Consider the following 22,870-nt stretch of genomic DNA (forward strand, 5'->3'; position numbering starts at 1 on the left):
TAGCACTGCTAACTTAAGTATCATTAAAGTTTCAATATTGGAAGTTTAAGCCTTTGTTGTAAACGCTTCACACCTAGTAAGCAGTATACTAGCATAACCTAAATGTTTATTAAAGACCTCAAGCCGAATCTTCTTCGGGCGTATAATGCTCCGTTTCGCGGTGCTCTTGTTTTTTGTTTTGTTTTTTTTTTTGTTTTTTTTATTAGGCTTTATATAAGAATATCATTTTCATCATTGGAGAATGGTGTTAAAGTTTTCTTCTGTATAAGCATTTAAGGTTTAAACTACATATTGAAAAGCAATTAAAAAAAAATAAAAAAAAAAATAAATATTTTTTTTTCTTTTTTTTTTCATTTTTTTTTCAAACTGACTATAAAAACGGTAGGGTCGGCGCCTATTCCGTAGGTAGGGTCGGCTAACCCGAACCAAATGTATATTTTTTTAGGCCTTAGCATGCGTTTGTTTATTTTCGTTACTCTGATCAGCTGCCAAAACTTTTGCTATTTTGGAAAAAAAGAAGAAAAAAAGGTGAAAACTTGAGCAAAAACCATCACCCTTTTGTGGTTGAGCTGCAAATTGATATTTTTTATTCACTTATGGTACATTTTCAGAATTACAACTGTACATGAATTTGACCTACTTGAAGATTTGTATCTACATTTGTAAATCCTGCTAAATTTTAAGGTAATTAACGAAGTTAAAAACTAGAAATAATTGATTATCAATTGAAGAAGGAAGCTGGTAAAATAAAGCACTAATTGAATGAAAATGTGAGCTTCATTCATAAAATTATGTAAATTCCTGAAGAATGTTGTTGATAAATTTATTTTGAAAAATGTAACGTAATGTACTTGTTTGACTATTTATACATTATGTTTCAGTGGTAGGTCGTGTTAACTTAATTATATTTGACACATACTACTGTTTAGAAAAATTGAATGTATTAAATGAATACTTGTTTATCTTTATGTTTAGTATGCATTTTGTGGGACAATAATGTAGATCAATTAACTTGTAAACTTGAGCCAAAGTCAAATCACTGAATGATGATCATTTTCCCAATGATGTTAAAATAGAAATAAAAAATTAAACCTTGAATCTCAAAGTAAACTGTAATTGAAACTTGCTGATTTCGTATTTTCTCACTCCTTATCACTTTTTTTAAAAGTTTGATTAACAAAAAACAAAAAAAAAACCTCCCCTTGCTAGCACTTTGGTCTCATTGTTGTGAATTTTCTTATACCAGTAAATTATTTATTAAAAAGTATATTAATGGAAGACTTGTAGGACAAAATCCACCACACTTATCGATCTATTTTGGTATTGTTTGTGGTTAAAAAGAGAATAAAATGAAAAACAATTTATACAATATATTATGGCAAAAAACTTAAGAAAAATGGCAAGAAAAGATGATATCACATTGGGGATTCGGTAGGCAAACATAAAAAGTCATAAAGTCAATATTCCTGTTTCAACCTCGACTTATAAAGGCATTGTTAGATATATATATATTTATCAAATAATGGACATAATTGAGAGAATGCATTTGAATTTATGGAATATCATCACTATCAATTATCAGCCAGAACATTGCTTAGCAACATTTTGTAAGGGCTTATATGTTAGATAATAATGTATTTCACAAACAGTGACAAATTTGTATTGTGACTGCAACTATGACAAACCCATGGCCACTTCGCCACTACTTATTAAAATATTGGGGCTGATGATCCACGGGCTACATTTACAACAAATTAGTACCAGTATGCTATTTCCCAATTGTGTCATCATTTCTATCAGAGACAGATGGTTTGTCAAATAAAAATATTGTGACAAGGGTTTCATGCTGGGGCAGGTGGAGATGAGAATCTAAAATCTTGTTTTCTATGGCCTTAAACATGGTTATATCTGGATTGTTATATAACACACTTATTTTACCAGTTCGTTGAATAGAAACCAAATAAACAACATTGACATTTCCTAAGTTTTACTTCTGCATAACAAATATTATTAACTTAAAATAGCCTTGCTACATAATAACTGCAATTGGTACAACAGCTTGTCAACAAAAATAAAAGGATTGGCAAAATATGGCTGTGAAAACGAACAGACTCCATGATAGGTCATAGCGACACATGGCTGGAAGTCCAAGTGGGAAAGAACCACGCAAGCCGAGAGAGGCTAGGCTGAGCTGTTATATTTAATGTATATTCAAAGTGTACTCTATTAATAATATAGTGTCCTATGATATGCCCGTGCTGGATTAGACTGCTACAGGATTAGATGGAATAGGGCCTAATATCATAAAACAATGTGGTGATTGTATTGTTATACCACTAACGTCCATTATAAATAATAGCATACGGCTAGGAATATTCCCAGACTCATTTAAAGAGGCTAAGGTTTTGCCTATATATAAATCTTCTGGTCGCAATGATCCAAATAATTATAGACCAATTTCTATCCTTCCAACACTGTCAAAGGTGTTTGAACTGCACATGGCAGATCAAATCAAAACATTTTTAAAAAATACGAATATCATACATGAATTTCAATCTGGGTTTCGAGAAAATCATTCTTGTCACACAGCGTTGATAAGAATAATTGATGACTGGATTGATGGAATTGACAATGGAAACTATGTAGGTGCTCTCTTCCTTGATTTACGAAAGGCTTTTGATCTAGTAGATCACCAAATACTTTTACATAAATTGAAATTATACAATTTCAGTGATAATACCGTTCAACTGATAACTTCGTATTTGAAAGATAGACACCAAATTGTAAAGTTTGGGGGTTTCCAATCTTCACGAAGATGTATAAGGTCTGGAGTTCCTCAAGGATCCATTCTTGGTCCTATTCTTTTTCTTATATATATTAATGACATTACCTTTGAAATAGAAAATTCCTTGATTGACTTATATGCTGATGATACTACACTATATGCAAAAAGTTCAAATACGCAGGAAATTGAACGTACGTTGCAAATAAATTTAGATATAATATCGGAGTGGTGCAAAATAAACAACATGGCAATACATCCATTGAAAACGAATTGCATGTTGCTGGGTTCAAATGCAAAGTTAAGAAATGCATGTGCACTCAAATTATTCGTAGACAATGTACTTATTGAAAATGTAACTTCGAAGAAATTGCTTGGAATTGTTATTGATTCATCATTGTCATGGAACCTGCAAGTTGACTTTGTCTGCAAGAAAGTAACTGCAAAGATAGCTCTTTTAAAAAGACTTAATTACTTTTTAACGGATCAAATGAGACATTTGTTTTATAAATCGTATATACTTCCTATGTTTGACTATTGTTGTAGTGTTTGGGGGAAAAGCAAGCAAACGCATACGAAACGAATAACCATGCTTCAAAAAAGAGCTGCTAAAATTATTCTCTTTAAGCCTATTAGAACGCCATCGCATGAATTATTTAAACAATTAGAATGGCTTCAATTTGAATACCGTTGCAAATATCAAACGGCTGTTATGGTATATAAATCTATTAACAATCTTACACCGAGTTATATAAGAGACATTATAAAGTTATCAAACAATACAAGATATGGATTACAATCTTCTACGCGACAAGACATTGCCCACATTCGACATAAAACTCAATACAAGAAACACTCGTTTGCATGCTACAGCGGGACAGTTTGGAACTCTTTACCAGAACGAATACGTAAATCGAACACGGAAAATACATTTAAAGCCTGCTGCAAGAAGTTCTTTTTACATCATCAATTGCAAAAACCGTTGTAAGAATTGTACGCATAATTCCATGACTATTGTTTTTACATTATATATATCTCGATTAAGGTGTTAAATACATGTGTGACTGTCCTACTTACTCAGTTAATAAATTTTAATGATACGATTTGTTAACCTTTAGGTACAAATTGATGTATTGTTCGGCATTGATCTTATAATTAATGTATTATATTCATGTTTCTTTATGTTTTCGTATAACATTTTAATACGTACCCTTTTGAAATAACATAAATTTATGCTTGCGTTTTCATTCTAAGCATTTATGTGTGTGTGCATGTGTATGTTCTTTCAGAAGGCCACATTGTAAATAAGTCGTGTGTTATGTTTGTTTATAATATGATGCCTATGTCTTAATGTGTTACCTTCTTTAAATAAAGTTATTATTATTATTATTATTATTATTACTGTTAGGCAAAATGCGACAACCAAGCAACTACAGTCTACGTGCAAATGCTCCTTTTGCCAAAAGCAACTGCAAAACCCGCAATCTCCTAGCAACACAACGCAACGCAACAATGCAACCCACAATTGCCAACAGCAAATGCAACATCCGCAATATATCTCCGCAATCTCATGGCAACGCAACGCAATGCAACGCAACCACCGGGACGCCAAGTACTAGGACGTTCCCGGCCTTGAGCAACAGACATGCAACAGACTCCTTAAGAACTTGTTATTCCAGCAACGGGATAATAAACGTTATTTATATCTATATTCATTCTAATTGATTTTAGTTTATAATTCCCAATTTCACATGTATAGCCCTCTTGTTGATTCCCATACCGAGTGATAACTAGCACCGAGGTGCTCGACCAAGGTAAAAGGTTTCAACAAGCCCAAATAACAAGCAACAAAGCAGCTATTTAAACGAAATTAATAAATAAATAATCATTTCAAACAGAAAGCAGTTTCCGATGTCCATGGTTCCATATTTAGACATTCTTAAATCACAACAAATATAGGCACATTTACAACATGTGAAGAAAGTACATAATGTCCACAAGTCTGGTCCAGTCCAATGTATCTATACCCAAAGTCATTTCCACTAAAGTGGGGGGTGACACTCTGTCAAGGCCTCTCCATGGCAACAGTCAAGTGTTCTATACTTAACTCCCATCCGCACGAGTTTCCAGTTATGAAAAATCACCATGACTACAAGCAATGTTCATATAGCGGTTGCACGTTAAGAAGCGTCTGAATATTCCTAGAACTCTTTAATATGACACTCCAGACAGATTCAGATGGCGATTTGTGATCCGTTGCTCCCCGACTGTTTTAGGGTATTCCCTGTCAAAACGAATGCCCCCTGGAGAGACATCAATCCGCCATAGCGTGCATTTGGACCAGACTCGAACCACCGCTGCGATGCATACTGTAACATGCAAAATACGAAAGCAGCAACACATGAAAGTATATTTCTAAGCGGCAAAATTTAAACTTAATTACTTTGAAACTTATATCACAGGTACATTCTAAACAAAAGGTAAAGGGGAAAACAATCTATGACTGGGTGGGCTGGGCGGGTTTTTTAATTTCGGTCCTCTCCGCACGAGATTTCGCTAGCAAAGAAAGATTACCGTTACATAGACCGGTTTAATTTAATTCAAAAAAGCACTTTAAACTAGTGTCAAATATCGAGAACCAGTCCGTATTGACTTGACCGATAGATGCCGAGAGTGTTCCGATTGCTTAGCAACGGAACAACAGACCTTAAATTCAATCTCGCGAAAATAATAAAATTTATTTTTAAGCAAAATAAATTAACTTATTTATCAGCGTTTGTCTAGTGCATCTTTTTGAACTTCCCAAAAAAATGATAAATCTTTCTTGCTCTGACAAAACTTTGCAAAGTACAACCTCATAAATGCTCCTGTCATTCTCACTCTGTAAACAATGCAATCAATCATATAATTGATTTTAATGACATGTATATTTGAAATATTCTGCAATATCAAGCCTTTATGTGTCTTTCGGGATTTTGGCCCAATAGAAAGTTACATAAAATCCACAGTTACATCTATTAGTGTCAGTGTCCACAATGTAACAGATGTGCATCAAATATAGACTACCGTAGGCTTTTTAATCAAGTGTTAGGTGCATGGTGAAGAACCATCAGTAGAGATTTGTACATGTTAGTGTTACAGCAGTCATTGGTTTTAACTCCATACTTTTCCTTACAGGTTTACGTTATACGTAATTGACTTAGCCCGCTGTCTTCTTATTTTAAATTGGACTGAGTATTAAAGTGAATGAAAAATAATGTTTTATCAAAATAATGTAATCAAAGCAATATACAGAATCTTAACATCAATATAAATAACTTCTTTTGTTTTTATTTGCAGATGGTCCAACATGTGGCATCTTTTAAAATCTAGCAGTGTCTTCAGGTGTTTATGCTCAAAAACGTATTTGTGCCAGAATGGTTCAGCTTGTCCTGATGTGCTCCACATGAATGCCTTTACAATGGTGAAAGGAAAAGCAGTACACACCAGAGTGACATTGACTGGAAGTTACTCAGGTCATCGGCAATTAGCAGATGTGACTTTTAACCTATGCTCAACATACCCTAGATTTGAATTCCATAGGTTATATTCTTCTTCTGGTGTTTTTTCGTATGAAAGTGTATCATCATCTGAAAAGCAAACTGTAAACACACTCTACCAGGGCCTCCTTAATAAAGAAAGAGGAAGCTTGGCCAGAGCAATTACTCTCGTAGAATCCACTCATCACAGGAAACAAGAACAAGCTCAGGTTTTACTCGGCAGGGTGTTACAGCATCACAAAGAATTGCAGAAAGCATCTAACGAATATATCCCTTCATTTAGAATAGGTTTGTAGGAAACAATTATTGCTTTATATATATTTATATATATATACAAACAACTTTTGAGAGATGCCTAGTCCTTTGCAAATGTTTACCAATTCAACCTGGAAGCTGTATAACTACGTATAGTGCATGTATGTAAATGCTACAGTTACAGGTTTCATGATTTCAGAATTTGTCACCTTTTTGTATTGCATAAATGATACTTCATGAATTTTTTTGCCCCAGCATTTAATAATCAGAATGCCTTTCCATATGTCTAGACTGCTGGTATCCAGAGATCTCAAACTTCGTAGACAGGTTGGTCATTACCAGCAGATATACCTGTTTGATTTCGGTGTAACTTAGTCAAAGGTCGTGGTGACAATCCATTTCCACTCAATAACTGAACCCTATTGATTTTGAGGTCAGTGTGTCTAAGGTTAAGATCAAAAACTGATTAACACTTGGGCCTAGGAACCTAACACTTGATAGCAGTTGATGGACACAGGGGCCTAGAAACCTCATATTTTGTTTCTTCATTTTTTTTAACACCATTTTCTATTCTAGGCTATCTTTTAAAAAATTAATCCTAGCATTAATTTCTCTATCACTATGGTAACATTATGTAAAGTATTACATACATACATGTGCAATAATGCCCAACAATCTCATTTAAAAGTACAGTCGAAACTCGATGGCTCGATATTCTAGGGACCGGCCAAAATACTTTGAGCCTCGAGAATATCGAGCCAAGCAGGATTGCTTACAGAGTGTTATTTTTTTATTTGTTACAAAAAGTCTTATTTACCTCATTTTTTATTGGCTACGGAAGAGCTATCTCCGCAAGAGAAGAAAGAGTATTTATTGGACATAGTAACGCATCGTAAGGTTCGTAACATGACTAATTCGACACTTAGAAAATATCATTGGATTTTTTTATTTATTATTAATTACATTTATGCGAAAACAACAAATAAGCAATTGTAAACATTGGGTAACACAAACATAGCTTATAAGTTATATCAAAATGCATAGAAATTTATAGATGGGTAACAATTACAGACAGAACTTAATGGCATGTAAATTCAAACTGTTAAAACATCTAAATTTGATAATAATAATAATACCAGTCAAGCAATTTTAATCAATTAGTGCCTTGTGCTAAATGAAGCCAAGCAAACAAATCAAGGTGTGAGATTCTTAACTGAACTCGTGAAAATGACATCTACTCAAGCAAACAAAACAAAGTGTGAAATTCTTGTTTGGGACCGCGAAAACTACTTTGAGCGTGGAGAAATATCGACCCTCAAGATATCGAGCCATCCGATCAAATTTTATATGAACAAAGAGTAAATAAAAATCAGTCCTTTTAATCTGATTCGAGCCAACGAGGATATCGAGCCATGAGATATCGAGCCAACGAGTTTCGACTGTACAACAGACACAAGTTGAAAGTTGACATCTATTCCATCTTTCAGCAAGGTATCATCTTTTTGGTCATACATTGCTCTTAATAATAATGGCCATTTGCTTTTTCTAGGTTTATCTGGTCCGCCAGGGGCTGGTAAAAGTACATTTATAGAAGCATTTGGCAAGTTTTTGACCGGTCGTGGTCATAAAGTTGCTGTTCTTGCTGTGGATCCATCCTCCTCACAAACTGGAGGTTCGTATATAATGTAAAGTGTAAATTTATAGCTTTACTTATTTGAAGAATAAGGAGAGCTATAATACATCGCCTTAGCATTGGCATCACACCACTATCAAAGCTATGGCCATTGATTTATTAAAAATATAGCTGTTGACTGAAAAAAATCTTGGATAACTCAAAAAGTATCAAAGCTGGGTTAATGAAACTTAGAAGGCAATATGGAGATTATGCGCGTTAGTTTTTTTCCTCAGACAAAGTAATGCAGAGTTATGGCCGTTGACTTATTAAAAATTTAGCCAATCTTGGTCCTTGGATAACACAAAAAGTATCAAAGCTACGTTCGTGAAACTCAGTATGTGGATAGAGGGTAAAATGGAAATTATTAGTTTTTTTTTGTCAGGCAAAATTATGCAGAGTTATGGTCATTGACTTTGACTCATTGGTCAAAAGTAACAGTGCTAGGTTCATGAAGCATGTGGATAGAGGGTAAAATGGAGATTATGCACATCAGTTTATTTTTTTTTTTCATGCAAAGTCAGGCAGAGAAATGGCCTTTGACTTATTAAAAATAAAGCTGTTGACTGAAAAAAAAATCTTGGTCCTGGGATAACTCCAAAAGTATCAAAAATAGGTTAAGGAAACTAAGTATGTGGAAAGCGGGCAATATTGAGATTATGCAAGTTAGTTTATTTTTTTTGTCAGACCAAGAAATGCAGAGTTATGGGCCTTGACTTATTAAAAATAAAGTCAATTTGGTCCTGTGATAACTCAAAAAGTAACAAAGCTAGGTTCATGAAGCATGTGGATAGAGGGTAAAATGGAGATTATGCACATCAGTTTATTTATTTTTTTCATGCAAAGTCAGGCAGAGAAATGGCCTTTGACTTATTAAAAATATTAAAAGTTGTTGACTGAAAAAAAATCTCGGTCCTGGGATAACTAAAAAAAGTATCAAAGCTAGGTTAATGAAACTTAGTATGTATAAAGAGAGCAATATGGAGATTATACACATTTGTTTATTTTTTTCGTCAGACAAGGTAATGCAGAGTTATTGCCCTTGACATTAAAAATATGCCAATTTAGTCCTGTGATAACCAAAAGGATATAAGCTAGTTTAAAGAAACTTAGTATGTAGAAAGAGGGAAATATGGAGATTATGCATGTTAGTTGTGTTTTTTTTCGTCAGACAAGGTAATGCAGTTAGTGCCCATGACATTAAAGATATAGCCAATGTGGTCCTGTGATAACTCAAAAAGTATCAAAGCTAGGTTCATGAAACTCAGTATGTGGATAGAGGGCAATACGTCAAAAGTAGACATGGGTGATCTGGTAGGTTTAAATTACGGCTAAAATTGTTGCATTTTGATGGATCAAGTTTACTGTAAATGCCATAAGTTCACTATCACATGGGCTGGGGTGACTTAAACAGCTTAAATTTATTGGAAGGATTTGTTAAATTTTCATGGATATTCTCTTGAGACACGCTCATCCTTTTCAAATGGCTTTAAACTAGAAGGGGACACTTGGCGTCCACTGCGTGGCACTCTTGTTAATTAAGATTACTCTTTCTTGCATTCGATACTAATTACGGCTCTTAAATATTTAACATAGACATTTTGGTTAAGGTTTTGCATGTAACAACACTTAAGGTAATATCTCAGCAAATACATCATGTATTGCTTTGGGACATTTAACAAATGCTCTCAACTAACTAACCTACTTTATTAATGGAGTACGGTGAGATAATTATAAATAATATAAACTATAGCCAATCATCAATAGACATAGAATTAGGTTAAGGTTTTGCATGTAAGAACATTTAAGTCAATATCTCAGCAAAAACATTATGTATTGCATTGAAACTTTAGACACATGTTCACATCTATCCAACCTACTTAATTCACCAAGTAAGATAACTCTATCTTGCATTTAATGGAAATAATGGCCCTTTATTATTCTTAATATAAATTCTGGTTAAGGTTTTGAGTGTAAGTACACAAATGGTAAGTCATTATCTCAGCAACTACTTGATGTATTGGTAATGGAAATATCTGCTGCTTTAATTTTTACTTAAAAATAAGAATAAGCATCCATAGTTCTCCTACCTTTCAGGTTCACTGCTAGGTGACAAGACGAGGATGCCGGAGTTGGCTTGTGACATGAATGCCTACATTAGACCTTCACCAGCCCGGGGCAGCCTTGGGGGGGTCACCAGGACAACCAATGAGGCTATAGTCTTGTGTGAGGCTGCTGGATACGATATCATCCTGGTAGAAACTGTGGGTGGGTTGTTTACTCAAAAGGTGTTACATAAAATGATAAGCTATTGTAGAAAGAAACACTTGCCTCTAAAGTCGCATATCAGTGTTTTAGGTTATACATTTAGTAGTATCTTTTTGTCTCAAACCATGCTCTCATGCTGTAACAGGCAAAATGTATGTATACATCTGAATGTGTAGAGCACTTTGAAACTTATTTCCATTTACTCTCTCAACAATAAGTCAGCTCGATTTCCAATAAGGGTTTATGTCTTTCAATAATCAATATTTATCTTCGTGTCAAAATTTATTTGAAGCATATCTTTTATAATCACCAGCCCTTATATTCATCCTTCTGTTCTATGATTTCAGGAGTTGGGCAGTCAGAGTTTGTTGTATCAGATATGGTGGACATGTTCTGTCTGATTATTCCTCCTGCCGGAGGAGATGAACTGCAGGGTATGTCATATACATCAAGTATTAGGACTCAGTCAAATGTTATTTATTGTAGTTTTTGAATTGCTCTTCTCTAGTTCAACTAAAATTGGACATGGTATTGCCTATTTTTAAATCTTCAGAGGCCAAAAAAAGCATATTTCCAATATTTATTTTGGTATAATTTTAACATATTCTTTTTCTACTCATAAACCCCTTTCAAATGTTACCAAGTAAATATGGGGTCACAATTCATCCAAATTCACACCATTGAACATTGGATACCTTTAGGATAATCTTAATTGTATGATGTGTTAATAAAGAGGAAATAAGATAAATGCAGGAGTACCAGAATACTAGAAATTATTTGGTGTATTTTTTACTGTTAATTTTCTATGTATGATATCATGAATATTATAGGTATAAAGAAGGGTATAGTGGAGGTGGCGGACATTGTTATTGTGAACAAGTCTGATGGGGACCTGGTGCCAGCCGCCAGACGCATACAGATGGAGTATGTCAGCGCTGTCAAGTACATGAGATATAGGTCCTCAGTTTGGAAACCTCAGGTTAGTCTGGTTATGTTTAATCTTTAAAATGCTACCTTCTTTGGTAAAATTCATAAGCTTATCTGTTTTTCGCTTACCTGATCCCAAAGTGCTCAGCATGAGCTATTGTAATAGGGTGTTTGTCCACCATCCGTCCGTCGTCAACATTTTCCTTCAAACAACTTCTTCACCTTAACCTTGGACAATTCCAACCAAACTTCATAGGAATGTCCCTTGGGTGGTCCTTTACTAGATTCCTTCAATAAAAGTGGTTCCATGCAGAACACTGATTGCCATGGCAGCCAAAAGGTAATAGATGAAAATCTTTTTCACTGAAACCATTGGCCTGCTTCCAACCTTATTTCATGGAATGCTCCTTAGGTCACCCTGTATCAATTTAAAAAAAAAAAAACATGGCCGCCAGGAGGCATGGCTACATTTCACAATATATATATTATGTTTATCAAAATTTCTTTATTGTTTTACAAGAAATTAAGACATCAACTTCAAACTTCATGAACACATCCACAGAAACAATCTGGTCTATTGTGACAAGTAATATAACTCCATCTTAAATATTGTAAGAGTAATGGCCCTTTGTAACATTTTAAACAATACATATTTTTCATGTTTATATAAGCCTGTTTAAAAAATGGGACGTAAAGTTAAACCTGAGGCCTATGGTGGGAGGCGTCCAATGAACCCTTTGCCCAATCAGGTGATCGATATACGGCCATTTTGGCTCTCTTGTTAAAAGTAACAATTTTGTCGTAACAAATTCAATATATTGATATGAACTTACTGTTCATGGTCATAATGACAATATGTGTAGCATGTCTGTTAAATGTACTTTTTGAGTTATGTCCCCTGACAGAGAAGAGTTTTCCCCACTTGCAGTGCTTCTGTTATTGGTCTGTGTATGTAACTTCAAATAAATAATAAATGAAATAAATAAATGGGGCGATGTGTAGGTTTATTTTTCAAAGTGAAAAAGAGGTCGTTACTCAAATGCACCCTGAAACAAAAGACGTTGTAAATTATGTGCTAATATTGAACTTGTACACAACTATCACTTTCAATTTGCGCTCTCACAACCAGACTTCATCTATATAGATATAGATCTTGAGAGGCAGAGAGGAGGTGGGATGGGGAGGATGTAAATCAACAGCTAAGTTGCTGTGTACTATTTGGGTGGGCTTGGGAATTAAAAAAGGATGTCATGCGCAGCCTCTGTTATCTTATGGCTAAAAGGTTTTCTTACATTGATATGTAACAGTAACCAGAAGCCCAACGCTGCTTTGTCTCTCTGCTTTTTTATGACCAATAACAAAATACACAAGTGCACAATATGAATCAATTTATAGTTCCTTCATCATATATTTTTTTTATAATTGTGCTCTCGCAACCTATGTTCATTTATGGGACAAGAAACACTAAATGCGTACTGGATGATGCATTAGGTCCTCTTGTAAGTGATGATTATTTGCATTTGCCATTTATTCCCTTAAAATACAGAACTAACACTACTTTGCATAAGATGCATGTATAACTAACATCTAGAAATGAGAACAAAGTAACCAGTATAATTGGTTTTTGCATATATGATGTATATTGAAGGCGACAATGTATGTGTACCATACTTGATATTCTTGTCTAAAATGTATATTGAACATATTTTATTAATGAATATGAATATGTTTCATTATGTTTAGCATATATATATATATATATATATATATATATATATATATATATGATTTCTGTATTCACTGCAAACCAAGTAAATACAGTTTTGGCTGTTTTTCAGAAGCATGTTTTGTTCGTGATGGAATATACTCACAGATCAGCAAAGTTTACTATGCAATACCAAATACTGTAAAACTGCGGTCGTTCGAACAAGTGGTCGATCGAGAACTGCCGTCCCCTTGAGGTCGGAGCTTGGTCCCGAACATTTTTCCTTCTATTTTCATATAAAATATACCTACGCTGCATCAAAACCTAAATATCTCGAGGAGTCAAGCAATATAGTTGGTCCCAAGAACACAAATCATGCACAAAACCTTATGGCTCCCTTGAGGTCATAATTTTACACTTTTTCCCGAACGCATGTTCCAAAATAAACAAACATTTGCTAGGTGTTAAAATTTTCGTCAGTTGTAAAAATTGCAATGTTGCAGTTGGAAGGCAATTTGATAAGGTGTGAAAAACCGTTAATCACTGTTTACGCATGACTGTTAGAAGTTGATAAGGGCATTTGAGAAGATAATTATGAGAAGTTATTTGTGAGAAATGTTAATGAATAATAAAAATATGAATAAAACACTACCATATTGATCCAACATCAGTTTCTCAGAAAATAATTCCTTTTTGTCACTTTGCTTTGCAATATGGCAAATGAGAAAGAACGCTCTGTACGCTGTCACTTCACAATTCGATTGAACAGTTTCGCAAAACTGACAAGATGTGCCAATCTTCAATCCTTGATTTTGCGAACTTTAAATCTGACTAATGCCATAATAAGTACTGTCATATTTAAATGTTGCTTGTTACGAAAATGTGCTTTTTGTAAAAATAAATATTTCTATTTATTCATTTATTGTTATTTTTTTACATTTTCCATTAAGTATACATTTAATATATGACAGCCTTTGAACATATGAGCGATTTCCACACCGCAACACATAATCGGTGTCTTAGAAAACAGTCGGTTTGATGACTTCAAAATTAAATTAAACTGAAAGATATTTCATAACAGACTGGAAAATTGAAATTCAAGTTGTTCGGAACATCGGCTCCCTCGAGGTTTTGGCTTGGCCCCCGGCGTCCTCGAGCGATCGCAGTTTTACTGTAGTGCTATGCAGGGCATTATATATAGCAAAACACGATATTTTTTGTTGTAACATCTAAAGTTTGAAACATGTGTATCAGTACTACAGCGTTATACATATCTTCCAGCATTTGTATTAATCTTGGTTTATAATAGGAAGCCGTTTATAAAGAAATGATAAAGCGCAAGGGTATACCGCATATTAAGTAGTTACATTTCCAGTGTTATAAACTAGCATGTCAACCCCTATAATATAAACACACAAATATAAATGTGTGCCATCAAAATATTATCCTAATCAAAGTTCCTCATATGTTGAAGGTATCATGATATAGGGCTTATCAGCTAGTGCATGTAGATCAGTGGATATAGTGTTGTTTGTAGACTGTAGAAACCAGGGAAATGTTATTTATTAGAGATGCAAACGAATATCAAAATTGATATTTGAATATTCGGTAATTCTTTCGATCGAATATTCGAATATTCGATTACCAAAATGATCATTTAAGAAATGTAGTAAACTACTATTATTATTCGCTCTATAGCGGGGGCCTTTGTCATTGCCGGTACACGCGGGCCCTGATTTCCCCCAAAATTAGCCTCTAAAAATCCCCATTTACAGAAAATAAATCCAACAAAAAGCAAAATATTTTGTACAAACAAAAACCCAAATTGATTTCAGTTCAACACCATTCATATTTGTAAAAAATGCCATGATCATAAATTCCTGGTCGAATGTCGTGATCACCAATGGAGGGTCATTTCGTAGGACGAGCAGCCTCGTTCTGGGATTGATCTTTACTTAATATAACTATGGAAAATCAAACCCTACTCGGGAGTTAGTTCGGTAATAAAATGAAAATAACCCTGAATTTTGACTCATCTATTGTACAACAATATCCTAAAACGTTATTCTATACAGCTACATTTCAAAGCACGAATGTTATATATTGAAACATGGAAAGCAGTTTAGAGCACATAACTCATTCATATCATAAGGGCGATTTGAGCAATATTGCACAGCTTAATTGGCAGCCATGACACTACTTTGGTAGCTGATTCCGTATATCCTTTATTGGCATGGTCATTAAAATTTACCAAAAATAATTGAAACTTATTTGATGTCACTTGTCTATTAGCCAGTTTTCGTAAAATTACGGGTTCTGTTTATAGTCGCCGACGATGTGTCCCTTATTAACATGTGACAAGTGTATAGTGTCATAGCGTCCACGCCCCTGGCATTAGGGATCGTTGTAAAAACAAGACACGCGAATATATACAAAAACACAGTTGTAGGCAAAAGGTTTATTTTTTATCAAACAAAAAAACCCATCAAATATTCGAATACCGATTTTGACATTCGAATATCAAACGTTCGATCGAATATTCGTTTGCATCCCTATTATTTATAGATCTGTTCTGATGATTCTGTAAAAATAGCTTATACCACTGCCAATAGCCAGAACATGAAGGTGAATATCTGGATCATGGTGAGGTCAGGTTAATAATAGCAAACAAATTTTCAACTTGCGAATTTTAGTATATTAAAAGCTTTGGAATAACAGTTGATTTAAGGAATGAATTGCGGGGTTGATGTCATTATTGGGGTATGAACGCAATTGGGTTGGTCAATGTGTGTGGAGTCCGAAGGACTCCACGCGTACTTTGACCAACCTAATTGCGTTCATATCACCGATAATGACATCAACCCCGCAATCCATTCCTTATATTTACACCAATAGTTCATTATTTCATTCAAGAATTGTTAAAAAAAATCTTCATTTCATTTCAGAAAACCTTTAGGTAATCTGTTCTTACCCATTCTGTAAATAGAACGACCCGACTATAACTGGAAACATTTTTTTCAAATGAAGTCACAATAACGCAGGAAAAGATCAACCACTTGAAATCACTTAAAAACGTAAAATTGAAACACTTCTGGTACCATTATATTTAAAATATAATAAACTTACACTTTTAAAAATGTTGATCTATATTTTACGGGACCTGCAGACACAATACAACCAATAACAAGATCAATAGCTTTCATGTATATTGTTATGCAATTAATTACGATCCAAACATATCCGAAGATGTTGCGTTCACGCAATTGCCGAAAGGCAGTTCATTTAAGGAATCGAAGTTGAGGTGTAAATATATAATTATGGTGGCTTTGAGAAAATTAAAGGATGCTCAATTGTTCTATTTTACTTATATAGCCATGTAAAATGGAATGAAGAAACACCCAACTTGACATGACATGCAAGTAGCAACAAGCATATTTAAGAGAGTGATAAGAAATATATAGGTTATGGATGGTTGTTTAGATTTGCTTAACACTGTTTAACAGTGTTTTATGAATAAAAGGCCTTTGGAAAATCTTGATTTTTTTTATCTTAAGTATAATCTTGATTTACAATTCTCTTTTATAATGCAATAATAATGATAAGATAATATGTCTCTCTCTTTGTTTTTAATTAAGCAACTTATTAGTAAATGAAAACAAATTTAACTTCCCTAAATAAACACTTACCATAACATTATTTAGCATCTTGTTTGCTATGTATGGCAAATTTTCACACATCTCAATTTACAAAATTTTCTCAGGCCATCAAACCGTCTTTTTTGGGCCCACAGATTGGCTTTAAAATGTCCAACCTAAACACTTTACGTCTGAAAACAGAACAGTGTTCAAGAAGTGTTTCTATGCTGTTAGGCTTAACTGTGTACTTAAACAACCTGATTTATTAATGTTATAACAGTTTTCAAATTCCAGGACATTTCAGTCAGAAAAGTTCCTGTTTATGATAGATCATAAATCTCATATTGATATTCTGTTCCTTCATATACTTTTCTTCTATAAGGTAACTTTTTATTAAATGCTAGATTTTTATCCAAGCTTGCACTGTCTCTTTTACACTGCCCATTTTATTTTATTGACTTAAAATAAAAATGTTAAACTGGGGTCTGTATTTGCATTTCAGTCGGGTATTGTCTGGGAACAGCATTTATTCTAGGGACGCAAACAGATATTCAATTATTCGATCAAACTTTTGGTATTCAAATGTCAAAATCATTATTCGAATAATCAATGTTTTTAGTTAAATAGAAAAATTAATAAACCTTTTGCCTACATCTGTGTTGTTGTGAATAAAATTCGTTTTTTTTGTTTTTACAACAATTGGCCCATAATGCCAGAGGCGTGAATGTGATACTATGCACAGGTAATATGTCATTTAGGGGCTGGGCATATGGTCGGGTACAATAAATAGTCCTAGTAATTTCACAAAAGTGAATCAAACAAGGGTCAAATGTTTTCGGTGAAATTTAAATGACCAGGCCAATTAAGGACATGGGGAAACGGCCTTCACACCAAATTGTTGTTTTGGCTTCAAATTAAGTTGTGTAATATATATTTTGAATAGCTGTGACGATATGATGTGCTACTTGCATGTATGTGCCACAAACTGTTTTCTGTGTTTCATTTTATTGTTCATGTTTTGAAAAAGTAACTGTATGGTATAGCATTTAGGATATTTATCCTGTATTGTTGTACAATAGTGGAGTCAAAATCCATGTTTGTTTTCGTTTTATAATATTACTAGTTCCTGAGTTGGTTTTTGCATAGTTATATCAAGTAAAGGTCAATTCTACAATGAGGCTCAGCCCGCCCTACATATTACCCCTCCGTTATCTAATAACGTCATTAAACTGGGAATTTATGATCTTTACCTGTCTGATTTTGCATGGTTTACAAATATCAATACAGTGACATTGGCATTGTTCGATTTTGTGTTTTGTTTATTCAAAATGTATTTCCTTTTGTTGGGAATGGATTTTCAGAGTCCAATTTAGGGAAGAATCCGAACCGTCACGTGTACAGGCTATGACAAAGAAGGGGACAAAGGCCCTGGCCATAAATTTAGCGAATAATATTAGTTTACCACAACTTCAAATTTCATTTTGATAAAGGAATTACCGAATATTTTAATATAAATTTTGCCATTCATTTGCATCCCAAATTTATTCAAACCAGCTGGTGTTGATGTAAACGTTCATGTGTAAAAGAAGAGAATTGTTACGATGGTGTTCGTGGTTCGTCAAACATTGTCAAAGGTGAAAAGTCATCTTAGAAAAATAACATTTTTTTAGCTTAACTATTCAAAGAATAAGGAGAGCTATCCTAGTCACCCGAGCGTCGGCGTAACCACTTATGTTAAACTTTGCGTACCACCTCAAATATTTTCAAAGTCCATTGACATATGGCTTTGAAACTTTGCATACTTTTTCACCATCATACCCCCAGCCTGTACACTGGAGGAGTTAACTCTATCAACCGTTTTGACAAAGTTATGCCCCTTTTTCTACTTAGAATTTACGTTAAAGTTTGCGTACCACCTCAAATATTTTCAAAGTCCATTGACATCTGGCTTTGAAACTTTGCAGGCTTGTTCGCCATCATTCCCCCAACATGTACACTGGAGGAGGTAACTCTATCAAGCATTTTGACAGAATAATGCCCCTTTTTCGACTTAGAATTTACGTTAAAGTTTGCGTACCACCTCAAATATTTTCAAAGCCCATTGAAATCTGGCTTTGAAACTTTGCACTCTTGTTCACCATCATGCCCCCAGCCTTTACACAGGAGGAGGTCATTGTATCGAGCATTTTGACAGAATTATGCCCCTTTTTCGACTTAAAATTTACATTAAAGTTTGCGTATCACCTCAAATATAATCCAATTCAATTTATATTAATATCTCAGCACATCATGTATTGCATTGAAATCTAATCTAACAGTGATCCATGCATGTTTCACCATACACCGAAAAGCTGCGGAATAGTCAAGCGCGCTGTCTCTGTGACAGCTCTTGTTTTTTATCCCCAACCCCAATTTAAAAAATAAATTGGATGAAAATCGATGAATTAATTTATATTGGCCTAATGCATGAATAAAGTGAACAGTCAGTTCACTCCCTTAAAACAAGGATATGTGCATAAGAGAATACTTGTCATCTAAACATATCATCGAGGAAATCATATCCGATTATGTTAAACTATCTAATTGTAAAGTAAGTGCATATATTATTTATCATATTGAGTTCCTAAACAACATTGTTGGCAAAATACAAATGGCCTGGTGGATATGCTACTGCTTTAATACACATGGTTCAAATCCCAATTTGGATTGCTTTAGTTTTCAAAGCAGTGCATTGCCTTTTGGTCAGCAGAATTGTAAACGCCCTGTTTACAACTTAATAGTACATGGTAGTTCTTTTTTTTCTAATTTTACTGCATTGCTCCGCGCTCTTTGTGCAAAACTCAGTTTGTTGGAAATTCGATTTTTGATATAAAACAACAACACTGAGTATATAGATGCTTGTTATAATGCACACAAAAAGTAGAAAAAATGTAAATGACCAGAACGGTCACTGCAGCTGCCCAATACAATGACGTCACACTCTACCTAGTCCCAAAGCAGTGAATACACCAGTGCTATCAGCACTTTGATTTTTGATTGTCATTGTATGCTTTATTAGTGTTAATCTTTTGTTTCAAAGCACTGTATTATGGTTATATTTGTTAGTTTAAATGTAACTTGTGCCTTAACCACTAGTATCAGGGGCTGAGGACCTAAACCACTTGTTGCAAGGCCTGGAGGCCTAAACCACTTGTGCCAGGCGCTGAAGGCCTAAACCACTTGTGTCAGCGGCTTGAGGCCTAAACCACTTGTGTCAGCGGCTTGAGGCCTAAACCACTTGTGTCAGGGGCTTGAGGCCTAAACCACTTGTGTCAGCGGCTTGAGGCCCAAACCACTTGTGTCAGCGGCTTGAGGCCCAAACCACTTGTGTCAGCGGCTTGAGGCCTAAACCACTTGTGTCAGCGGCTTGAGGCCTAAACCACTTGTGTCAGCGGCTTGAGGCCCAAACCACTTGTATCAGGGGCTTGAGGCCTAAACCACTTGTGTCAGCGGCTTGAGGCCCAAACCACTTGTGTCAGGGGCTTGAGGCCTAAACCACTTGTGTCAGGTGCTGAAGACCTTAACCACTTGTGCCAGGGGCTGAAGGCCTAAACCACTTGTGTCAGGGGCTAGAGGCCTTAACCACTTGTGTCAGCGGCTTGAGGCCCAAACCACTTGTGTCAGCGGCTTGAGGCCTAAACCACTTGTGTCAGCGGCTTGAGGCCCAAACCACTTGTGTCAGCGGCTTGAGGCCTAAACCACTAGTGTCAGGGGCTTGAGGCCTAAACCACTTGTGTCAGCGGCTTGAGGCCTAAACCACTTGTGTCAGGGGCTTGAGGCCTAAACCACTTGTGTCAGCGGCTTGAGGCCCAAACCACTTGTGTCAGGGGCTTGAGGCCTAAACCACTTGTGTCAGGTGCTGAAGACCTTAACCACTTGTGTCAGGGGCTTGAGGCCTAAACCACTTGTGTCAGCGGCTTGAGGCCCAAACCACTTGTGTCAGGGGCTTGAGGCCTAAACCACTTGTGTCAGCGGCTTGAGGCCCAAACCACTTGTGTCAGGGGCTAGAGGCCTAAACCACTTGTGTCAGCGGCTTGAGGCCCAAACCACTTGTGTCAGGGGCTTGAGGCCCAAACCACTTGTGTCAGGGGCTAGAGGCCTAAACCACTTGTGTCAGCGGCTTGAGGCCCAAACCACTTGTGTCAGGGGCTTGAGGCCTAAACCACTTGTGCCAGGCGCTGAAGGCCTAAACCACTTGTGTCAGCGGCTTGAGGCCCAAACCACTTGTGTCAGCGGCTTGAGGCCTAAACCACTTGTGTCAGGGGCTTGAGGCCTAAACCACTTGTGTCAGCGGCTTGAGGCCCAAACCACTTGTGTCAGCGGCTTGAGGCCCAAACCACCTTTGTCAGCGGCTTGAGGCCTAAACCACTTGTGTCAGCGGCTTGAGGCCTAAACCACTTGTGTCAGCGGCTTGAGGCCCAAACCACTTGTGTCAGGGGCTTGAGGCCTAAACCACTTGTGTCAGCGGCTTGAGGCCCAAACCACTTGTGTCAGGGGCTTGAGGCCTAAACCACTTGTGTCAGCGGCTTGAGGCCCAAACCACTTGTGTCAGGGGCTTGAGGCCTAAACCACTTGTGTCAGCGGCTTGAGGCCCAAACCACTTGTGTCAGCGGCTTGAGGCCCAAACCACTTGTGTCAGCGGCTTGAGGCCTAAACCACTTGTGTCAGCGGCTTGAGGCCTAAACCACTTGTGTCAGCGGCTTGAGGCCTAAACCACTAGTGTCAGGGGCTTGAGGCCTAAACCACTTGTGTCAGCGGCTTGAGGCCTAAACCACTTGTGTCAGGGGCTTGAGGCCTAAACCACTTGTGTCAGCGGCTTGAGGCCCAAACCACTTGTGTCAGGGGCTTGAGGCCTAAACCACTTGTGTCAGGTGCTGAAGACCTTAACCACTTGTGTCAGGGGCTTGAGGCCTAAACCACTTGTGTCAGCGGCTTGAGGCCCAAACCACTTGTGTCAGGGGCTTGAGGCCTAAACCACTTGTGTCAGCGGCTTGAGGCCCAAACCACTTGTGTCAGGGGCTAGAGGCCTAAACCACTTGTGTCAGCGGCTTGAGGCCCAAACCACTTGTGTCAGGGGCTTGAGGCCCAAACCACTTGTGTCAGGGGCTAGAGGCCTAAACCACTTGTGTCAGCGGCTTGAGGCCCAAACCACTTGTGTCAGGGGCTAGAGGCCTAAACCACTTGTGTCAGGGGCTAGAGGCCTAAACCACTTGTGTCAGGGGCTTGAGGCCTAAACCACTTGTGTCAGGGGCTTGAGGCCCAAACCACTTGTGTCAGGGGCTTGAGGCCCAAACCACTTGTGTCAGGGGCTAGAGGCCCAAACCACTTGTGTCAGGGGCTTGAGGCCTAAACCACTTGTGTCAGGGGCTTGAGGCCCAAACCACTTGTGTCAGGGGCTAGAGGCCTAAACCACTTGTGTCAGGGGCTTGAGGCCCAAACCACTTGTGTCAGGGGCTAGAGGCCTAAACCACTTGTGCCAGGGGCTGAAGGCCTAAACCACTTGTGTCAGGGGCTGAAGGCCTAAACCACTTGTGTCAGGGGCTGAAGGCCTAAACCACTTGTGTCAGGGGCTGGAGGCCTAAACCACTCGTGTCAGGGGCTGGAGGCCTTAACCACTTGTGCCAGGGGCTGAAGGACTAAACCACTTGTGCCAGGGGCTGAAGGCCTAAACCACTTGTGCCAGGGGCTGGAGGCCTAAACCACTTGTGTCAGGGGCTGAAGGCCTAAACCACTTGTGTCAGGGGCTGGAGGCCTTAACCACTTGTGCCAGGGGCTGAAGGCCTAAACCACTCGTGTCAGGGGCTGGAGGCCTTAACCACTTGTGCCAGGGGCTGAAGGCCTAAACCACTTGTGTCAGGGGCTGAAGGCCTAAACCACTTGTGCCAGGGGCTGAAGGCCTAAACCACTTGTGTCAGGGGCTGAAGGCCTAAACCACTTGTGTCAGAGGCTGAAGGCCTAAACCACTTGTGTCAGGGGCTGGAGGCCTTAACCAATTGAGTATAAAAGTATAAAAAGCCTAACTACTCATATTCACTAATCACTTCTTCA

General features: G+C 36.9%; 1 protein-coding gene across 1 annotated transcript in view; it reads left to right on the forward strand.

Annotated features, from left to right (window-relative positions):
- LOC128229077 (methylmalonic aciduria type A protein, mitochondrial-like) overlaps positions 1–22,870 on the forward strand; it is a 28,543-nt gene that overhangs the window by 4,250 nt on the left and 1,423 nt on the right. The window contains exons 2-6 of the mRNA XM_052940727.1: positions 6,122–6,609; positions 8,126–8,248; positions 10,346–10,516; positions 10,864–10,950; positions 11,347–11,495. Coding sequence (XP_052796687.1) covers positions 6,132–6,609; positions 8,126–8,248; positions 10,346–10,516; positions 10,864–10,950; positions 11,347–11,495 — 1,008 coding nt within the window. The 5' untranslated portion in view covers positions 6,122–6,131. The remainder of the gene's footprint in view (positions 1–6,121; positions 6,610–8,125; positions 8,249–10,345; positions 10,517–10,863; positions 10,951–11,346; positions 11,496–22,870) is intronic.

The sequence above is a fragment of the Mya arenaria genome, chromosome 3 (genome assembly GCF_026914265.1).
Source record: "Mya arenaria isolate MELC-2E11 chromosome 3, ASM2691426v1".
NCBI classification, from domain to species: Eukaryota; Metazoa; Mollusca; class Bivalvia; order Myida; family Myidae; genus Mya; species Mya arenaria.